The sequence below is a fragment of the Hyposmocoma kahamanoa genome, unplaced genomic scaffold (genome assembly GCF_003589595.1).
Source record: "Hyposmocoma kahamanoa isolate Upper Pololo Valley unplaced genomic scaffold, ASM358959v1 103, whole genome shotgun sequence".
In the NCBI taxonomy this organism is placed as follows: domain Eukaryota; kingdom Metazoa; phylum Arthropoda; class Insecta; order Lepidoptera; family Cosmopterigidae; genus Hyposmocoma; species Hyposmocoma kahamanoa.
This window is the reverse complement of record NW_020653344.1, coordinates 2843539-2862725: the sequence shown is the minus strand read 5'-3', so window position 1 is coordinate 2862725 and position 19187 is coordinate 2843539. Positions and strand designations below refer to the sequence as shown.

General features: G+C 35.3%; 1 protein-coding gene across 1 annotated transcript in view; it reads right to left on the bottom strand.

Moving 5' to 3' along the window:
* The window catches only part of LOC113238174 (synaptotagmin-10-like), a 236585-nt gene that overhangs the window by 69617 nt on the left and 147781 nt on the right, over positions 1 to 19187 (bottom strand). Inside the window, exon 4 of the mRNA XM_026474940.1 lies at positions 2559 to 2702. Within this exon, the coding sequence (XP_026330725.1) occupies positions 2559 to 2702 (144 nt within the window). The remainder of the gene's footprint in view (positions 1 to 2558; positions 2703 to 19187) is intronic.

The following is a 19187-nucleotide window of genomic DNA, read 5'->3' as shown; positions in this document are numbered from 1 at the left end:
AATTATAACAAACTAGTGGAGTAATTTCACAAAAAATAATTGAATATCAATTCAATAAAAATTTAATCAAACATATAATTTTGCAATTTTCGTCCATCATAGCAAAGCTCAAGTTAAGCTGTTCGATTTGGAGTGAAACAATTGACGACACCCGTCAATTGTTACGACTTCGGGCTGGCCAATCGGAGCGCAGTTGTCACAGTAATGATTTGGCAGAATACTTTTCAAACAATTTAAATGACATTTCGTCTCTATTTCTGGTTATATACTCGATGCCCGATGATGTGATAGTGTAATAAGAAAAGTAATGTAACTTATTATTTTGGTTGTACCTACAGGTTGCAAAACGTAATTAGAAAAATAAAATAGTACCTATTCATCACACTGTTCTTGAGCTATATTAACATAACCTTTGCCAAAAACAGTATTTACATATTGATATTTTTATACCAGCATCCCGATTATGGGAGAATGATCAAAAAATAAAAACGAAATACTAGTGTGTATAATACAAATATTACACAGTAAAACGTTTCAAGTATTTTAAACACCTATAATTTGTGTGCGATACCCCGCGCTATGCAACGCAAGTGCTCCTCGAAATTATGTGAATGTGTGCGTTCGTATACGGCACGCGACGGGCGTGCACACATACAAGCCACACACAGTATGGAGCACTACTTGTCTTGTTATACTTAAATATGCAACTACACTATATTGTGTTTTAATATAGACGAATCGTGTAGTGGCAATAAAAATGTAATCCGTAAAATTTTATGTGAGGTAACAATAGTACAAAAGTTAGTATCCTACAGTTACAACAAAGTTGCTTTTAAATGTGTGTCCATTGCTTCTTTATCGAGAAATGTCTTCTTTAGTGTTTACGAGCAAAAGAAAAACGGTAAATTATTGACTAAGCCTTGGGGAAGTAGATAGTTATATCGAATGCTATCCGACTTCAGTGAAACCCGTGTAACGAGGCATCCTCCAACGTCTCGTGACAAAAAGCCGAGTGGAGAGCGTAACATTTGAAATGTAATGGTTTGTATTTTGCGTTTTATCATGCCTTATTTTTTTGTTATCGTTTTGTCATAATTTGCATGTTAAAAGGCTAAGTTACCAAATAAACTACTTTAACCTCTGACGCAAAAACTCAAATACAAGTTTGAAATGTTTGCCTAAGTATGTAGGCGTGAAAATTTTCCTTGGTAAAGTTGAAGCCTTAACTTTTTGAAAAATAAAAAACACTTACTTTAACAACAAATTTCTTTTCCCGTTAAAAAGGCACTTGGCGACATTTAAACACAACACTTATTAGGATACAAGATACTAGTTCACTTCATTTCACTGGATATCTTATTCTACACATAAAATAACCATAGCTTTTAAAATAATTTTACAGTTTAAGCTGCCCGTTGCGATACGAAAGTATAGCAGCGGGCAGCCTAAAATAAATGTTGTATTATAATATATAATACAAAGTAAGTGTTGCTATTTTAATTACCTACGAATTACCATGACCTTCTCATACATTTGTTACGTAGTCCTATAAGAAAGAAACACCCAATTAAATATAGATACATATGTAACACTATTTATCGTTAAGATTTACAAAATTGTTGGATGTCCTTTAATAAATAAATAAATAAATAAAAAATAACCATATTTTGTATTAATTTGCTATTATAATAATTTTGTTACATTATTTTAAGAAAGTTTTACGTCTGGCAACGATTCTGACGTTAAAGCAAATTAAACTATAACGTGTTGGAATAAGTTTTAAATTTAAGTGTACGCTATTCGACAATAACTGGAATTATTGCGGCTTTTTCGGCCGCCATTTAGGATAAGTCCACTTTATGTTCTGTTTATTCTGTAGGGAGTGTTTTTCATACTACTGTACCTGTTTTTATATCAGTGTATTCTTTTTTTACAGCCTTTCTTTTGTTCTTTTAACCTCTTCTTATAATAAATTTTATGAGGACCTTCTCTTTAATTTCGCCAGCTCTAGGCTGCACATTGCGGACTTCTCAATTCCTTAACTACTTATAATGAAACTTAGCATACTAAGATTCATTAAATTGATCTCCGTGGTGGGTGTACGAAAGGAGCCTCCCCGCACGACGTACCATTCCTTTCCTGTTACGTCTTATCTATTTCTGCGCCAAGCAGTAATGTGGGTAACTACGTTCCGGTTTTGCAGAGTAAGGATACCGGTGAAATTATGAGACTTATCAATTTATGTACCAAGGTGTCGGGCACAATGGCAATGCCCCTCAGATCTTTGTGATTTTATGAATATTGCAATAGTTATGAACAGGTGTGTCGTTTACCACCAGGCGCACGACTTGTTCGTTCCATCACTTGGTATCATAAAAAAAAAGAATGGTGCGCTCTGGGCAACCTTTGCACATCCTTTCACTACGATATGATAACAAAAAGAAGAAGAGTTATTGGTCTCTATGAGTTGGTATCTTACAGATGGTATGTTTCTTGATTGTTTGGAATACGCTGTTTTGTATAGAGGTTTTTTAATATTTTAGTTTAATTAATCCTACCTTAATAAGTCCAATAGAAGAATCAGCACGCTCCAAACTGCAGATACTGAATTGAATGGAAGGTAGATCCAAACGGTGAGACAGTTGTCTTTGGAAGGTCTGATGACGGGTCGGCACGATCGGCAGCGTCGTTTGTCGGAGAACCTGTAAAAGAGAAATAAAGTTATAACTTAACTTAAAAAAATATAAATTAACTTTTTTTAGTACAAAACTTTTTATTAATTTTACATCCGAAATGGTAATCATTTGAAATTACTAATCTCTTAATATCTCTCGGCAATCTTGGTGTTTCGAGGCTCGTCGGATTTCTATCAATTGCCCTTTGCACTTGATGCAGACCGGACGTTACTACTCCTTATTTGTTGGATATATTGTTAAGGAGTAAACGTTATTATAAAAAAGGAAACACTGTCATAGAACTATACAGGTTGTAATGATTAAGTGTGCCCAGGCGATTCCGTAAATGTAAGCGACACAAAAATTCTTAAACTGATATCGAAAGTACGTTACTCAATGAGTACAACGACATCAATAATGTTTTAAAAATAAAACGAGAAATATCCACAGTTTAACATAAAACGCTTCCATACAGTTACTTAATATGGCATTCGAAAAAAGAAACTGCTATAAATAAAACTATCTTTCATTTCAATAAAAGCAAAGGTTATGTTTACTTTTTTTACTTTTTTGTTTATTTTTTTCGAAAGTACAAAATTTGGTATTCATTGCGGTTGTCGAAACTAAATCCTCTCTACAAATTGTCATATTAAATGTATGGGAGCATTTAACTTTAAAATTTGGGATATTTCTTGTTTTATTTCAAAAAAGTTATTGATGTCCTTTTACTCATTAGATATCAGTTTAAAGGTTTGACATCTTTAATATTTATGGAATAATTAACGATTACACCCTGTATAGTTTACATGGAAATCAAAACATTATAGGTGATAAATCTAATAATTACAAGACATGGAAATTCAAGTGCCTTCGAAAATCCGAAGATTGCGAGAAATGTTAAACAAACGAAAACAAACGTTATGTATGTTGTTCTCTAAAATTCTACTATAAAGCTAGAGTATAACTCGTCATTCTCTTCTGCGTCACAATATACAAACATATAAGCACAATGAAAAGCCGCTGGGATTGGAAACGTCTTTTTTTTGTAAATGGTATAAAGTTCAAGGAAATGTGCCACTGAAAAGGGCTTAGCACGGAATTTCCATCGCATCGGTGAGATAAATACTTACTGTTTTTAAACTTTTCCACATTCTATTTCCATGCAAGAATCAAATAAATGGGTAATCTAGATGTGTATAGAAGTTGAGTAGAAAATGTCATATAACACGACTGGAGACATTTAACCTCATAAAATTGGTTATGACACAAAATTACAGCCAGTGCAACTTAATAACATCTTAAAGCTAATTTTAAGAAGATGTTGCAAAGCTGCTGTAAATAGCGCTTAAGGCAGCGTGCAAACTTGCGATTAACAATTTCATTACGTAAGCACTTAGATGTAGAAATAAACTGTATTAAAAAATGTTAAAAACAGTGACTTCGTTTAGGTTGACATTTTAGGCAAATATTACACCTCCTCTTTATATGCGGGCGAAACGTATTCAATATCTGACTGCATTTTATTTTTCAAAAAAGGTCCTCCTTATTTGGATGGTTATCAATTCGACTGTATGTTTTTTTATACATGTTACGCGATAACTCCGGAAAAAATTGTGAGCCGATTTTGGTAATTCTTTTTTGTTGGAAAAAGGGCACCTCAGTAGTAGTCCCATTTAAATTTGAAGAAAATATTTCACCTCTATCGGTGGCAAACTAGGGGATAAATTCGGTTTCGCGCACTTTCCGGTAACATTTCAATAAAACTTGGCAAATAGATGACCACGACCTTATGAGGTCGAAAAAAGGAATGACGCAAAATTAAATGGATAAAATTTAGTGTCCCTGACAGAGCGCCGAAAATGCTTAATGCGCTCACCCTATCATGACTATATTGATACGTTGACCAAGTAAGCTGACCTTCAATCCATTAAGAAAAATAATGATTCGTTCAAAACGAAACACTTTTGGAATTGGCTAGATTCTACGGTAGATTACATGAAACAATAGATAAAACAGTACATTGAGTAATCAATAAGAACAAAAGACGATCATACTTGTAAAGCATTCGAGAATCCAGTCCCTTCCGCACTATATCAATAAATATTCCAGGCTGAGATGTACGATGTTACCAACTTATTTTTTCAGTCTATAGTGTCATCTTTAAGGTACAATAACTTGGTTGCGAATTTTTCCAGCTGTATCGATGATATTGGTGTTTGGTTGATGGAAGAAGCAAGGAGACATTCTAAGGTAAAAGGATTGTAAAAAATAAAGCAAATTGATACAAGATATTGGAAGACGTGATCGTTTTATTTGATAGTAGCTACATGTAACGGTTATTGCTTTTGGTTGTATTCTATAACGTTGTAGATACGTCCCACTATTGGCCAATGGTCCACTCAAAATTAGTCTACAACATAGATAAATTGGGGACTATGGATTTCGCTTGATTTCAAAGACTTCAGAATCGTGCCGGGTAACATGCCGGTTTTTTCCGATGTTTTTTTAGAGAGCCACCGCGCTTCTCAGTTTGACGACAGAAAAAAAGTTTATATCCTTGCAAGAAGAGCGTCGTACGTTTTGACTGAGTCGAGTCAAATCGTCCGTTATCGACGACATCCCTTTCGCTCCTATTGGAGGATATGAAGCTTTTTTCTCACGAGCTGCAGCCGATTCTGCGTCGATAATGGCGCATTTACACTAGGTTGACAGATCCATTCCTATTCCCTGCCCTCCGGCAGCTTACCCAGTATAAACACTTAAGTTGTTTGACGACCGTAGCTCGCTGCCGAAATCGACCGAGTCAAGAAGGTGTGGTGACTGTTTCCGGCAGTAGACGATCTACCAAACAAGTTTCAACGTGCTGGGGACCGGGGTATACCTAACTACGTGAATGAAGGGATTTGGACTTAGCTATTTGGGCGAAAGCGGCAAGCGACTTTCTCGAATTGCTACGCCTCCCTTAGCAAGGCGAAGTAATCTGCCGAAGGCGGCAATCAACCCTATGTAAATACGCCATAAGTGTGGTGATTCCCTTAATCGTTCTCTTTGTTACTTTCGTAAGAGATATTAAAGCAATCATACATATATCGATACTCAATCTTTGAACTTTCCACATTGAACTCAAGCTTTTTACTAACTACGCAATTACTGTTTTTGCTTACTCCCATTCTCTTTCTTCTCTTGTCATCTTGCCCTCTTCCTTCCTCTGTCATCTCTCTCTCGTTTCCCAGGTTTTGGCATGTACTCTGTGAGAACTGAGAAACCATATATTTTTAGTTAGTTTTGCAACTAACGTGTATTACTAATATTATTATGTACAAAGGTAAGGTTTACAAACTATTAACAATTACTACTAAAATAAATAGTACAGCGTTCTCAAATACACAAACTATTTAGATTTTAAGACTTTCGTGGTTATTCACTAAATGATTATCGCTAATATAAGGTTTCTTACCACGGTATGACATCTTTTCATTTTCCCGATATTTCGGAACGGTTGCACGCTCCATGGTTGGTACGAGAAGCCATCGAGATCACGAAGTACAAAACATTTAACCGTGATGATGCTTTTAAACTATCCAGTGCATGGAATCCGGTCCTTAGTGCGTGCAGTAATAAAAACAAAAACACCTCGAGTTCAGTTTCGCGTGTGGATACAGTGAGTGTGGTTTGAGTGAAAAAAGTGAGTGACAATGGTAACACCACAACAAATCGCGACGAAGGTAGTCGTCGACAGCGCAAGAGGGTAGACAGATATGTCTGCTCTTAAAGCTGTCATCTGCCGCCGTCCAGTCAACCCGTGACCATGGAGCGTGCAACCGTTCGGAAATATCGGGAAAATAAAAAGAAGTCATACCGTGGTAAGAAACCTGATATTAGTGATAAACACAAACTATTTATTTACGTGACAGCTGGTAAATCATCGTCAACCTATTATACCCCACTGCTGAACACAGGACTCTTCACACGTTTTCCAAGGTTTGTAAGCCTTCCTCGTGTTGGTTTCATCACGATGTTTTTTTTTCATCTTTAGCGAAAATTATTGATACTAACTATTCACAAATAACTTAAATAATAAAGTTACATGAAACCACAGAGACTGGAACTATCGACCTCTCAATTTTTTCACCTCCGACCTCTCAACCGTTTTTCTGCTGCGCTACCACCGCTCTTAACTTTAAATTCAGGAGTTAAAAACATTTTTTCAACTGAAAATGAAATTACTTACAATATTCTTCAATAAATGTAAGCGTTTTAAAACTACTCTCAAAAATGTAAGCCTTGTGCAATGATACTACGGAAGGGTATATTGCAAGGGTGTTATTGCAAGTTTTAGTAAAAGAATAACACGTGATGTGGGTCGAATCAAAATTCGTAATACTAAAATGTATCAATATATACGTAAATAGCCAGAACAATATATTTAATGCCACGCCCTAACGCCTCGTTTCTTTGTCGTTATTACTGCTGAATATTTATAGTATATAAGTAAAATAAAGTTATATATTTATAAACCTTATTTTACTTATTAATCAGGTCATTCTCTGAACTGGGACCTTTCCCTATAATCCTTTGATATTTTAAGCTAACTGTATAAATGACCGGTTGCTGTTTGCCATGGACCCTAAAAGCGTCTTCAAATACTCACTTACAAGTTCGTTAAATAAATGCCACTTTGTTTGCTTTCTGAAGGGACAGGGTCTAGTTTATAAAGACTCAACAACTATAGGCGCAATTCGGTGGGTGTACCCTATTTATGATATCAAGAAACGACGAATATGTTGTGAGCCTGGACACGCCTACCCATACCTGCCTACAGATTTGCTTAAATTTTGACGATCATCATTGTCGCTGGATATGGTGTACTTTGACTATTATTAATTGCCAACAGACTTGCTCAATTTTTGGCGATCGTCATTACCGCTCGATGTACTGTGTTTTGTCAATCAATAAGATCTTTCAGCTAACGGATTTGCTCGACTGTATCGATCGTTACTCTCACCAGTTAATTAGAGAAGGCACCGTGCCTTCAGTGAAGATCGACATTAAATGTGCTGTCGATCGTTCATTGCATAGTCATTTACTCGATTTTGTCTGATGACAAGCGTTTATCGTCAAAAATCGAGCAAATCTTAAGGCACTTAACAGTTGCATTGTCACATAGATACTTAAATCGCAAAGATCTAAGTGACACTACCACATGGCAAGTCTCGTGTCTTCAAAATCGGGACGCAGCAATGCTGAAAATAGTCGGTGTCTGTTGTCATAAAACCGGAGAAGATCAATTAAAACGTGAATTTTGTGAGTTTAGCCACGAGTAAACAACGACGTGTCACCGGATACATAAATGGAAGAATAAAATATAAAGCTGCGATCTCAGGAAACGTTAGGGCGAGATTTCGCTGTTTTATTTTATTTTCAAATATGAATTTCTCGTTGCTGCCAATTTTGTGCTACTACTACCAAAGAAATATGTTAACCAATTTTACGCTTTCCGTCCACAAAATTTGCTTTATACAGAATTATGTTTACAACCTCGCAGAGCTATATTATTAACATCATAAAGAACAACTTTTGTTCCATGACTTTTAATAATTTATCAGATGTTAATTTGGTACGAAATTTTCGTATAAAAATGTTTATTATTTAATGTTTATTTAAATTACCTTCTTGCTTTATTTAATTGGCATATAATTAATTATAATAGCAAACATTACTATTTGTAAAGCTAACAAATTGTAAAAGGTATGAATTCAAGCGTCTGGTGTAAATATCATTTCCGGACATAAAGTAGCACAAGAATAACCGCACAATGTGCTTGTAAGCATGACACATAACGCTCACCTCTGAAATTTACTACAGTCCGGCTCGTGCACACCAGTCGTATGTGACGTCTGGTTGCGACGAAATGATGTTCGAATTTATCTCACGAAATTTGAACACTCTCATCTTTGAATTGTATTAGAAATGGTTGGATTGGCTCAATAATTACTTCCCTATTCCATTCCTTTTTCGCACATGTCGTACTCGCATGCAAGAGCGAGACAAAATGACCCAACTGGTGCAAAAAGGAAGACTCTCTTCCGCCTGTTGAAATTTCATCGACAAACCGCCTTCGCTAATAAATAATGAATAGAAATTACAATGAAAGCACAGTGAATCCAAGACTGAAGAGACCAAAGGTACGTTTTGGTGAACTTGTGAACCATCGCTCTACTCACGGACAGAACGCCACGTGGCTTTCACGAAGTATTGAGCTTCCAAATTACGTACTCGTATTTGTACCAAACTTAATTAAATCTTATACCACAAACTGAAGAGGAAAGTACTGCTCGTACTCCGCGCAGGGTTGACAGATTTGGAGCACCCGAAACTCAAATCGCGCCGCCCGTTATTTCAGTGACAAGGATGCAATAAAATATTTGTATCACTAGCCGATATAGCCTAACTTAGCCACGCACTAGGGAAACCCTGTGTCGCGGGTGTCATGGACACACTCATAGACAATCACAAATTACACCCAAACTTACGAGGTTTATAAATGTAGGCCATACAAATATTTATTCCGGCCCGGGAGTCGAACCTGCGACCTCTGCGTGTCAGTCCGTCATGGTAACCGTTCGGCCACGGGGGCAGTTAATTAAATAAAATTTAGTAACATCGTGACTTTACTTACATGTATAAATTTACAGAAAACAAGTTGAAACTTTTATTTTTATGGATTCATTACTATTTCAAGAATCATTACGCCCACTATGGAAAAACGATGGAGTGCATAATGTATTCCATATTATTCCGCATAAATTTAAACGTTTATGATGGTTATTTTTATATTTTATTTCAGCGAAGTCTGTTTCATCGGAAATGCGGTATTAGGATCGTTGTTCGTCGTTGTCGTTATTTATGTTCTGTTAGTTCGCTACGTTGACAATGGCCAGCGATGTTTTACAATTTCATCCGAAGCTTCCTGAACAAATATTGTATCGATAATTCGAATTGATTTCATGGAATGAGATCCATTATAAGATTTATAAGTTACATTCATCCCTTCACCACGCCACTTCAACCATCAAACTTAAGACGTATACTCTTGTCGGTGGAGCATCTTCCAGTCATCTCTGTTATAAGACAGCTCCTTGACCTCCTTATACAACACGACACCAGCCTTTTCCTTTTCCTTTATTTAACTGCGCCTAGGTCAACCTCTTCCCCTCGATCTTTCCCTCCAAAAGTCTTAAAGAAGTTGTCATGTCGTATCAAATGTCCAATCATTTTCCCGCGTCTATACTCTATACTATGGATCGTTCTTTTCTCGTTTACCATTGTCAATACTTCAGCATTGGTTTTCTTTTCTATCCAAATTATGCCCTGAAGGGCATAAGTTGGATAGAAAAGCAAAGAGAATGAATTCTCCTCCAGCACCACATCTCAAAAACTTCTAATCTTTCCCTATCTATTTGTGTCAGTGTCCATGTTTCACATCCATAAAGTGCAATACTCCAAATGTATACTCTAATTAGATGTTTCTTGTTCTTGCATGACAAACTGCGTGATTAAAAATTGAAACAACAAATAGCGGGAAAGAAAACAAAGGGAAATGAAAAATCGAGAAAACAAAAGAAGTGAAGAGAGCAATACAATATATTAAACCTACAAGTAAGGGTAGTAATAGTATACTTCTACATAATAGTATACTGTAAAGAAGTAGTTGTTTGAAGTTTTTTTCAGTGTCACGTTCAATGAAATGGACTATTAGTATAGTATAACAAGTATGGTAACTCCATATAGACGTAGCAGTGCGACTTGTATGTGGGTAGTGATGCACACCTTTGCATAATTTTTTTTTCAAGCTTTTTTGAATGAACAATGTCCGATATTTTACTACCATGATATTCAATTATTTTTTGTGAAATTACTCCATTAGTTTGTTATAATTATTAATAACAAAGATCGAACACTTAGTTTTTTTTTAAGTTTTATTTTCCCTCTAAATATTTTTTTACACTTTGTTATTTTTTTATTCCGCTTTTATCTTCTGTCTTAAAATTGACAATCCCTATCGGTTTTTATTTTGTAAGTAAATTATTATAATGTTTCTTGTTCTCTTTTCTTCTTTTCGCGCTCCTTATAAATAGCTTAATTAATGGTCTATGTCTAATAAATGATCTGTTACACCTACGTGAGACCGTAGCTCCTGGCCGGGAGGGTCTGGTTAAAAACATTTTTTAACACATATTCAAGATGTCTAACATAAACGAACTATTATAATAGTCTGTTCCAATCCAATGTACCTGATAAGTAAATAAACAGATCATTGATCCGACTATATACAGTTTACTGACGACCGATTGCACTGCCAACTACAAATTAATTAATTAATTGAATGAATTGATTTGTTTAATAAAATCAGTTGGAATAACTGGGTTTTATAACATATAAAATGGGTTTTGCGATTTCGTTGCTGATTACTATAAAAAAATATGTGATTCAATACTCAGTGAAGATATTTCATGATTGAAATTTTTGCTTACATAACCATTTTTCTTAATAAAAGCAAATTTAAAATTTCCGAAATCGAATTTTAAATTTCCTTTAAAACTTACACTTTATAATCGTTCGATTGTGATAAAATTTTCGATTCGCTAATCGATTACAAAAAATTTTAATTGAATGAACCGAATGAGTTATTTCCGTATAACCCTATGCAACCATAGACTATTCACAAATCTATATTTGATTACTAAATCTTATAAAGATGTTAAAGACAGAGTCCATATGGAGCTAATCAAATTGATTACAGCCTTAAAACTCAAAATTCGTGAAGTGATTAACGAAATAGGTCGTGGTCGTGCTGTATTTTTATCAGATATCATTTCTCATTCATAATTGCCCAACCTTACTTTTTTAATACAATAAAAATTTGAATCATCGTCATCTAAATTTATTGTTTTATTTTGATTTACAAAACAAAGTTCTTGTTGAAAAACCCTTCAGCTACCTGTAGGCAATGTCATGTTTCACTAAATTTGACATCTCGGAATTATGGAAATGGAAAACTATGTATGTTTCTTTGAACATGAAAACCTTTACTTTAGGTGTCCAGTTCTCAGGTATTCCTTTTACATTTTTATGAAGGTATTTTACGATTGACAACAGGAAGCCATATCCTAGAATTTTTCCTCAGGTCTTTACGAGATAAATTAGAATTCGGAAAATTTGTCAATTTGTACTTTCTTCTATTTTTGTATTAAATGCGCCATATAGTAGGCATCACACCTACACTGTCACTTGAGCTTGACTCGGATAATTTCGGCACAAAGGTCTCCTATTACAAAGGAACCTGTTCTTACATTTTTCTCCTCATTACTGTGACCCTTTTAAAAAAAGTTAAAAGATGTCATGTCATAACATGCTATGTCATGAGCAGCACATCACGTGGTGTGATATTTTGAAGTTTTGACACCACAACATAAAGACTTTTAATTGTAGCAGTAGAGCCGGTGAAAGCGGTCATCAATGGAAGTACTAAGTGACGTGACTAACAAATCGTGCACCTGATCGTAAGCGATACATCTGTCCATATAACAGTTGCAGTGCCACTCAAAGCTTTAAATCACCAAGATCCGAAGGGCACTGCCACTGCGCCCGACACGCTGAGATACGAGTTCTAAAGTCCCATGTGCCTGTAATTTCACCAGTACGCTCTAAGAGCTTTTGCGCGATAGGTCATTTGCGCGAATGGCCAGTTGCATGAAAGCATAAATGCGCCATAGTTCATTGGCGCGAATGACGATAGCACAATACTAGAGATACTTCAGAGGTACTAGAGATACTTCAGAGGTACCCTCTTTCCAACAAAAAAAGAATCATCAAAATCGGTTCACAAAAAAACACAGTTGAATTGATCACCAAGCTCCTTCTTTTTTTGAAGTCGGTTTAAAATAGTTTCATTACCAACGTGTAAGAATCGCGAAAACTCCATACAATATTTATGTTTTTGTTTCGAATATATATCAAGTTTCCTTTCCTGTATCCTTCATTATATCCTTTTTCAACCTATAACGCAAGACAGACTGCCAATTGAACTAGTATTTCAATTGAAATTCTCACTAATGACATCCCAGCTATAAAATAAATCTTCTATATGAAAATATATGAGTCAGTTCGTGAGTTAAGTTACATTACGGTCGGCTTTGAGACCGTTACATAATTTGATACACATTTATGTTGTACAAGACTTAACCATTCTTAAAGTCGCGCCATAGGGTACATTTTCCACAATCACACTAACGACCTGGTCTTAAGTTAGCGAATTCTCTATACTATGAGTACCAGAAACGTTCATTTCTGAAATTTTACCAAGAATTAAATCCAGAATATCTTCATCCAGTGCCCAGTGTACAAACCGTTCGATCACCGAGGTCGACTAAAATAATCATCGCGAATAGTTATGTCTGTGAATGCGTTTTCTGGTCTCATGTTAAGACAATTTTTTTTTATAATAAATAGTGACAGACATAACATTATAACGAGAAACAAAAATCAAATAGCTGTTCTTCATAGTCGTCTTCATAAAGTCACAAATTCATTTAAGGGGCAATGTGTACGTTTCTATAATACGATTTCGATTGATATTCAAAATTTGCCATTTACGAGATTTAAAACTATAGTGAAACAAAAACTTTATACTATAGATATATTATACAGCTTCTGCGTATTTGATAACATAAAATCCGTGGTTTTAAACCCGTTTATCTCTTGCAGGTAGTCTCGATCTAACATATTTAAATTAGATATTGTAATGATAAATGTATTCAAATGTATATTTATAAAGAGCAACCCCTATAGTTTCTTGTTCATTCTTCTCAGTGGAATCTGCTTTACGAATGAGCAGTAGAGTTTAATCAGTATGACAATTTCAAGTGTAATTTGCTTACCTATAAAATAAGGATTAGTTGACTTTGACTATGATAAAGCGTTAAAATAGGTTAAGTGAATTAATGAAGTTACTAAGGGTGGCTGTTCACGCATGAAGATTCATTTTCATAAATAGCGCCTGAATTTATTATAAACAGCAATTATTTTAATGGCTGATTTTGCTATATTCCAACTCAAGGCGTTTTTCTCTCTCAAATACTTTGGAGTAGTGAGAACTGATTTTTATTATCTGCTGTGTCAAGTCCCTTATCACTCTACGTATACGGGACTTGACACACAAACCGACGTTTCGGGCCCTTTACAGGTCCCATGGCCACGGTTGACTGAGGTGGTACAGTCTTCAACCAGTTATGTCTAATATTGATGTAAAACACCCTATTTTTTCACTACAGGTTTAGGTTTTTTTCTTTAGGTTCTCTCTGAATGTACTTTGAGTAGTGAGAACCGATTTGTATTATCTCCTGTGTCAAGTCCCGTATAGTGGCGAACTAGGGGATGAATCCGGGTTTGCGCACTTTCAGGTAACCAATTTCAATAAAACTTAGTAATTACATGTTATTCCACGTACTTTTGAGGTCGGTTTTTTTAGTACTCTGTACTGAGATTATTTATACAATGAATGGATTTTAAAAGGTTTTCAATTACTAAAAGGTCACTTGGTTTCTTGGGAAATCACATCGTATGTGCACAAAAAGATCGCATACATAGGCTGACCTTTGCCGCAGCGCTATAATAAGTTATCCGTGCAGATGGGAAACTTTGAAAGTAACTTATGTACGTCTACATTATTAGGAACGCAGCGTCGCAACCGACGGCTAACGTAACTTGGTATTTGTGCAAAGACGGTGTACCAAAGCGTGTTTGGTCAACATTGGTTTTGTTTCAATCTCTATTAATGTTAGTGAAAATAATTGTTGACGGATGAGGTCATTGACCTCGGTTTTCATAAAAAACATTATTCATTTGTTATAATGTTTATTGTGAAAGAGTTCGTCCAGAGAAGTACTGCCACCTTACCTATTTCTGCCGCCAAGCACTTATGTCAGCATTACTGCGTTCCAGTTTTGAGGGGTAAGGGTGCTGGTGAAATTACAGGCACATGGGACTTGCCAACCATGTCTCAGGGTGACGGGTGCAGTGACAGTGCCACTAAGATTATTTATAATTTAATCCTCTGAGTTGCACTGCAACTGTTATGGATAGACGTCTTGCTTACCACTAAGCGCACGACTTGTACGTCTCATCACTTCATATTATATATAAAAAAAAACCTGTTCTCGACTCTAGGGAATTCCTGTACTACACTAACCAAAACAACCAGACCTAAATCAATTTAAAAAGTTTATTTCCCAAATTGGTTTTACCGAGAATCGAACCTGGAACCTCCTCAATTACCGCCAACATTACAAACCGTTACCCAAAACTCATTACTATTAATTAAAGTGGGCAAGTAGACGCTGAACACACAGCTCATAACATTTTAGCAAAAAATTTTTGGGGTTCTTTTTTCCAATTTCTCGTAAATATATGGGCTGAAAATAAAAGCGCACAACATTGAACTACCTACAGTGGACAATAACGATCAAGACGAACGTCAGAATACGAATTATTCTTTGGAAATCAGGTTTCTGATTGAACCTTTCGATTTTCACAGGTCTGACCGCTACTTCCATCAGCTTACTAACAAGCTTACCGGTCCAGTAAATAACTTAACCGAAAAACCTTCGGCGGTAGTCACGCAGCAGGCAGAGTTTAGTATAGTTTACAGAGGAAAGTAAGTTTATTCTCCATCAAAAAACCACAACACAACAACGAACTAATTTATGTTATACGAACTCGACGTTACGTGCATGAGGGGACTGTATTGTATCATTATAAGTCTTGATCAGATATTATGTAAGTTTGCATTCGACTACGCCAAGAGTATCCAACTCCAACAATAAAGCACAATTCCAAATACACTTTACATTACAATACACACAAAATGTGAAGAACTAACAAAACTTGTTACTTTCGGTCAGAACACGTATGTGTAGGCGAAATTGCCTACACACGATCGTGTGTTACAATTTGACAGTTGTATCAAAGTCAAAGTCAAAGTCAAAGATTATTTATTCCATAGGTAAAATAAATGTACACTTGAAAACGTCACATTTAAGCTACTGCTCGTTCACTACGCTGATCTCCCTGAGGAGAACGAGCAAGAAACTCTAGGGATTGCTCTTTTCAAATAAACTTAAATACTATGGAATACACGTTCAATCAAATTTGTGGAGATTCTGGAGCCATGTCGTCTTTCCATACATCTTCATCTAACACGTAGTATTAAATTTTGTAATATGATTTTTCGATCAAAATATTTTTAATGTAGTTTATAAACTTAGGAAATGATAAACTTAATACATGCTCCGGAATCTTATTGTAAAAACGTATACAGTGCCCCATAAAAGAGTTGTTTACCTTGGTTAAACGAAATCTTGGTACCATGAGTTTGGACTTAGCTCTAAGTTAATACTATGGATATCTTCTTTCTTATTGAAATAAAATATATAAATATTAAAAATACATAAAATATTTGGGTACATGTACTGTGATCTGATTGAGAGATACGTCAAGGGGGTTCTGGGTGCAATAGACATGTTCTAGAGCACAACGCCGCCACACTGCAGAACGAAGACAAATGAATAGCAAGTCTCAAGAAGTAATAAGACATTGACTCTTTATTTACCGTCTCGTAGCTGCCAGGTGCTAAAAAAGAAAATCGCCATGTAACAGGCTGACTAAACGCCCGTATAAGAAATAAATACAAGCATTTTAAGAAGATGACATAAGCACCCTTAGCGTTTCTTGCGCATGTTTATTCGTTCGGAAGATCAGATATCTAATGTGGCTACAAAGTTTCTGGGAATTTAGTTGAAGTGCGACTTAATAGAGGTGTCATCTTAAACTTTCCCACTTATAACTTAAAACCTAAATCCCTCTTTAAAATGTCTTTTATAAAACCTTTTTTTAAAGTTAGTAAAAATATCTGATATTTGTATTTAGTGCAACACAGCGGCAGTGTATGGGAGTACTATACTCATTATATTAAAAGGCAAAGCTTAACTAGAGGAAGTTTATAGTAGCAGTAGATCTCCTTGTGAAAGTGTTCGTCCAGGGAAGTACTGCCGCCTTACCTACTTCTGCCGCCAAGCAGTAATGTGAGCATTACTGCATTTCAGTTTTGAAGGATAAAGGTGCTGGTGAAATTACAGGCAGATGGGACTTGTCAACTTGTGTATTGACGGGCACAGTGCGGTACCCTCATGCTACTGTTATGGACGGTCGCGTCACTTTCCATTAGGCGCGACTTGTTCCTCCCGTAACTAAGTATCACAAAACAAAAATTTTCAGTGTTTTCACGGGTTCCAATTTCATCAACTAAAAACGATTTTATGAATGTCGATATCGATAAAATATGTAACTTACTTATAGTAAATTCCAAGTTGGCAGAGGAAAGTTGCAAATAAAAGGACTTTAATTAATGAATCCATAATTTTAACCTTCGAACGATGTCGTTTAACTAAAATAAACGATTATTTCATAGGAAACTGTATATGTTTTTACAATAAGATTCCGGAGTATTTATTAAGATTATCATTTCCTATGTACCTAAGTTTAAAACTTACATTAAAAGTATTTTAATTGAAAAGTCATATCTATTTAAATTTGAAAACTACGTGTTAACTAACTATGCGTGGAAGGACGACATGGATCTAGATTCCACGCAAATATGATTCAAAGTGTATTCCATAGCATTTAAGTTTATTTCAAAAGCGCAACCCCCAACGTTCCTTGCTTGTTCTTCTGAGGGAAGTCAGCACAGTGAACGAGCATTGGTTTTAATAATCTCAGTAATGAGTACTAAAAACCGACCTCAAAAGTCATTCATCTCATGTTATACCACCATCAGAGGTGGAATATTTTCGTCAAATCTAAATGGGACCAGTACTGAGTTATCATCAAAATCGCCTCATAAATTTGCGCCGGAGTTATCGCGCAACATGCATACAAAAAAAACAATCGAATTGAGAACCTCCTCCTTTTTTTTAAATTGTCGGTTAAAAATGACGTTTTCAAGAAGTGTTAATTTACTTTGACATTAATTTTTAAGTACTTTAAAGGTTCAGTATTGCAAAGTGCAAGAGTTCATATTAGTCATTCAATCATTCATGACGACCTCGGTAACTATGGGCACTGCATGAGGAGGTCTCTAGTTCGATACCCGGTGGGTCAATTTGAAAAAAACTTGTCCAAACTGGTTCTGGTCTAGGTGTTCCGCACAGTCTCGAATTGAAATTCCGTTACACTGGTGCTCATCGGACATAGAATTTTCTAGTATTAGACCGGTTTTTTCATGGTTTTGGCTAAAATTTACAGAACCCACGGAATTATCTACTAAAATATTAAACTTAAAAGTATCCTTATTAACCGACTTCGACCTGAATCGATTCGACGATCCCCTTCTCTTGATTCCTTCCAACAACGTGTCAAGGATCACTTCCTCAACTCCTAAATTTCGTCTGTCCTGTACTATCCTTTCATTTATTTCCTACATTTGTACTTCATTTTTCTTTTTCTATTAAAAGTATATAAGCATTTAATATTATTGTGTATTTATTGTTATGTATGTATTAATAATATTATTGTTATTTGTATGGATATGTATATATTTTTATTATTACTCATTCTGTAGTGTACTTATGATGATATTCTTTGGTTGCACCCCTTTTGCATATCCGAAATGTCTATCCTAAGGTTGCCTGGAAGAAATTGCTACATAGCAATAAAGCCGCCTGTTGCACATTGACTTACTATTATACTTAAGCTATTGTATTGTATTTTAATTGTAATTTTATGTGCAATAAAGAATATTTCATTCATTCATTCATTCATATTTCATTCATTTCCTTATTAACCGACTTAAAAAAAGGAGGAGGTTCTCAATTCGACTGTATGTTTTTTTTTGTATGTATGTTACGCGATAACTCCGGTATTTGTGAACCAATTTTCATTATTCTTTTTTTGTTGAAAAGAGGATACCTCCATAGTGGTCCCATTTAATTTTAAAGAAAATTATCCACCTCTAAGGGTGGCTGTTCACGCATGAAGATTCATTTTTATAAATAGTGCCTAAATTTTATTATAAACAGCAATTATTTTAATGGTTGATTTTGCTATATTCCAATTCAAGGCGTTTTTCTCTCTCAAATACTTTGAGTAGTGAGAACCGATTTTTATTATCTGCTGTGTCAAGTCCCGTATAGTGGCGAACTACGATGAATCCGGGTTTGTGCACTTTCTGGTAACCGATTTCAATAAAACTTGGTAATTTTATGTAATTCTACGTACTTTTGAGGTCGGTTTTTTTAGTACCTACTCTGTACTGAGATTATTTAACCTCCAGCTAAGATCCAGCAAACTAAAACTAAAGCGCTAAATGTCCAATATAAATTTAAATGTACTTAAATATAATTACATGTAGGACATGAAACTATTTTTCCGGATTTAAATCGCGTATATTTGTTTTTT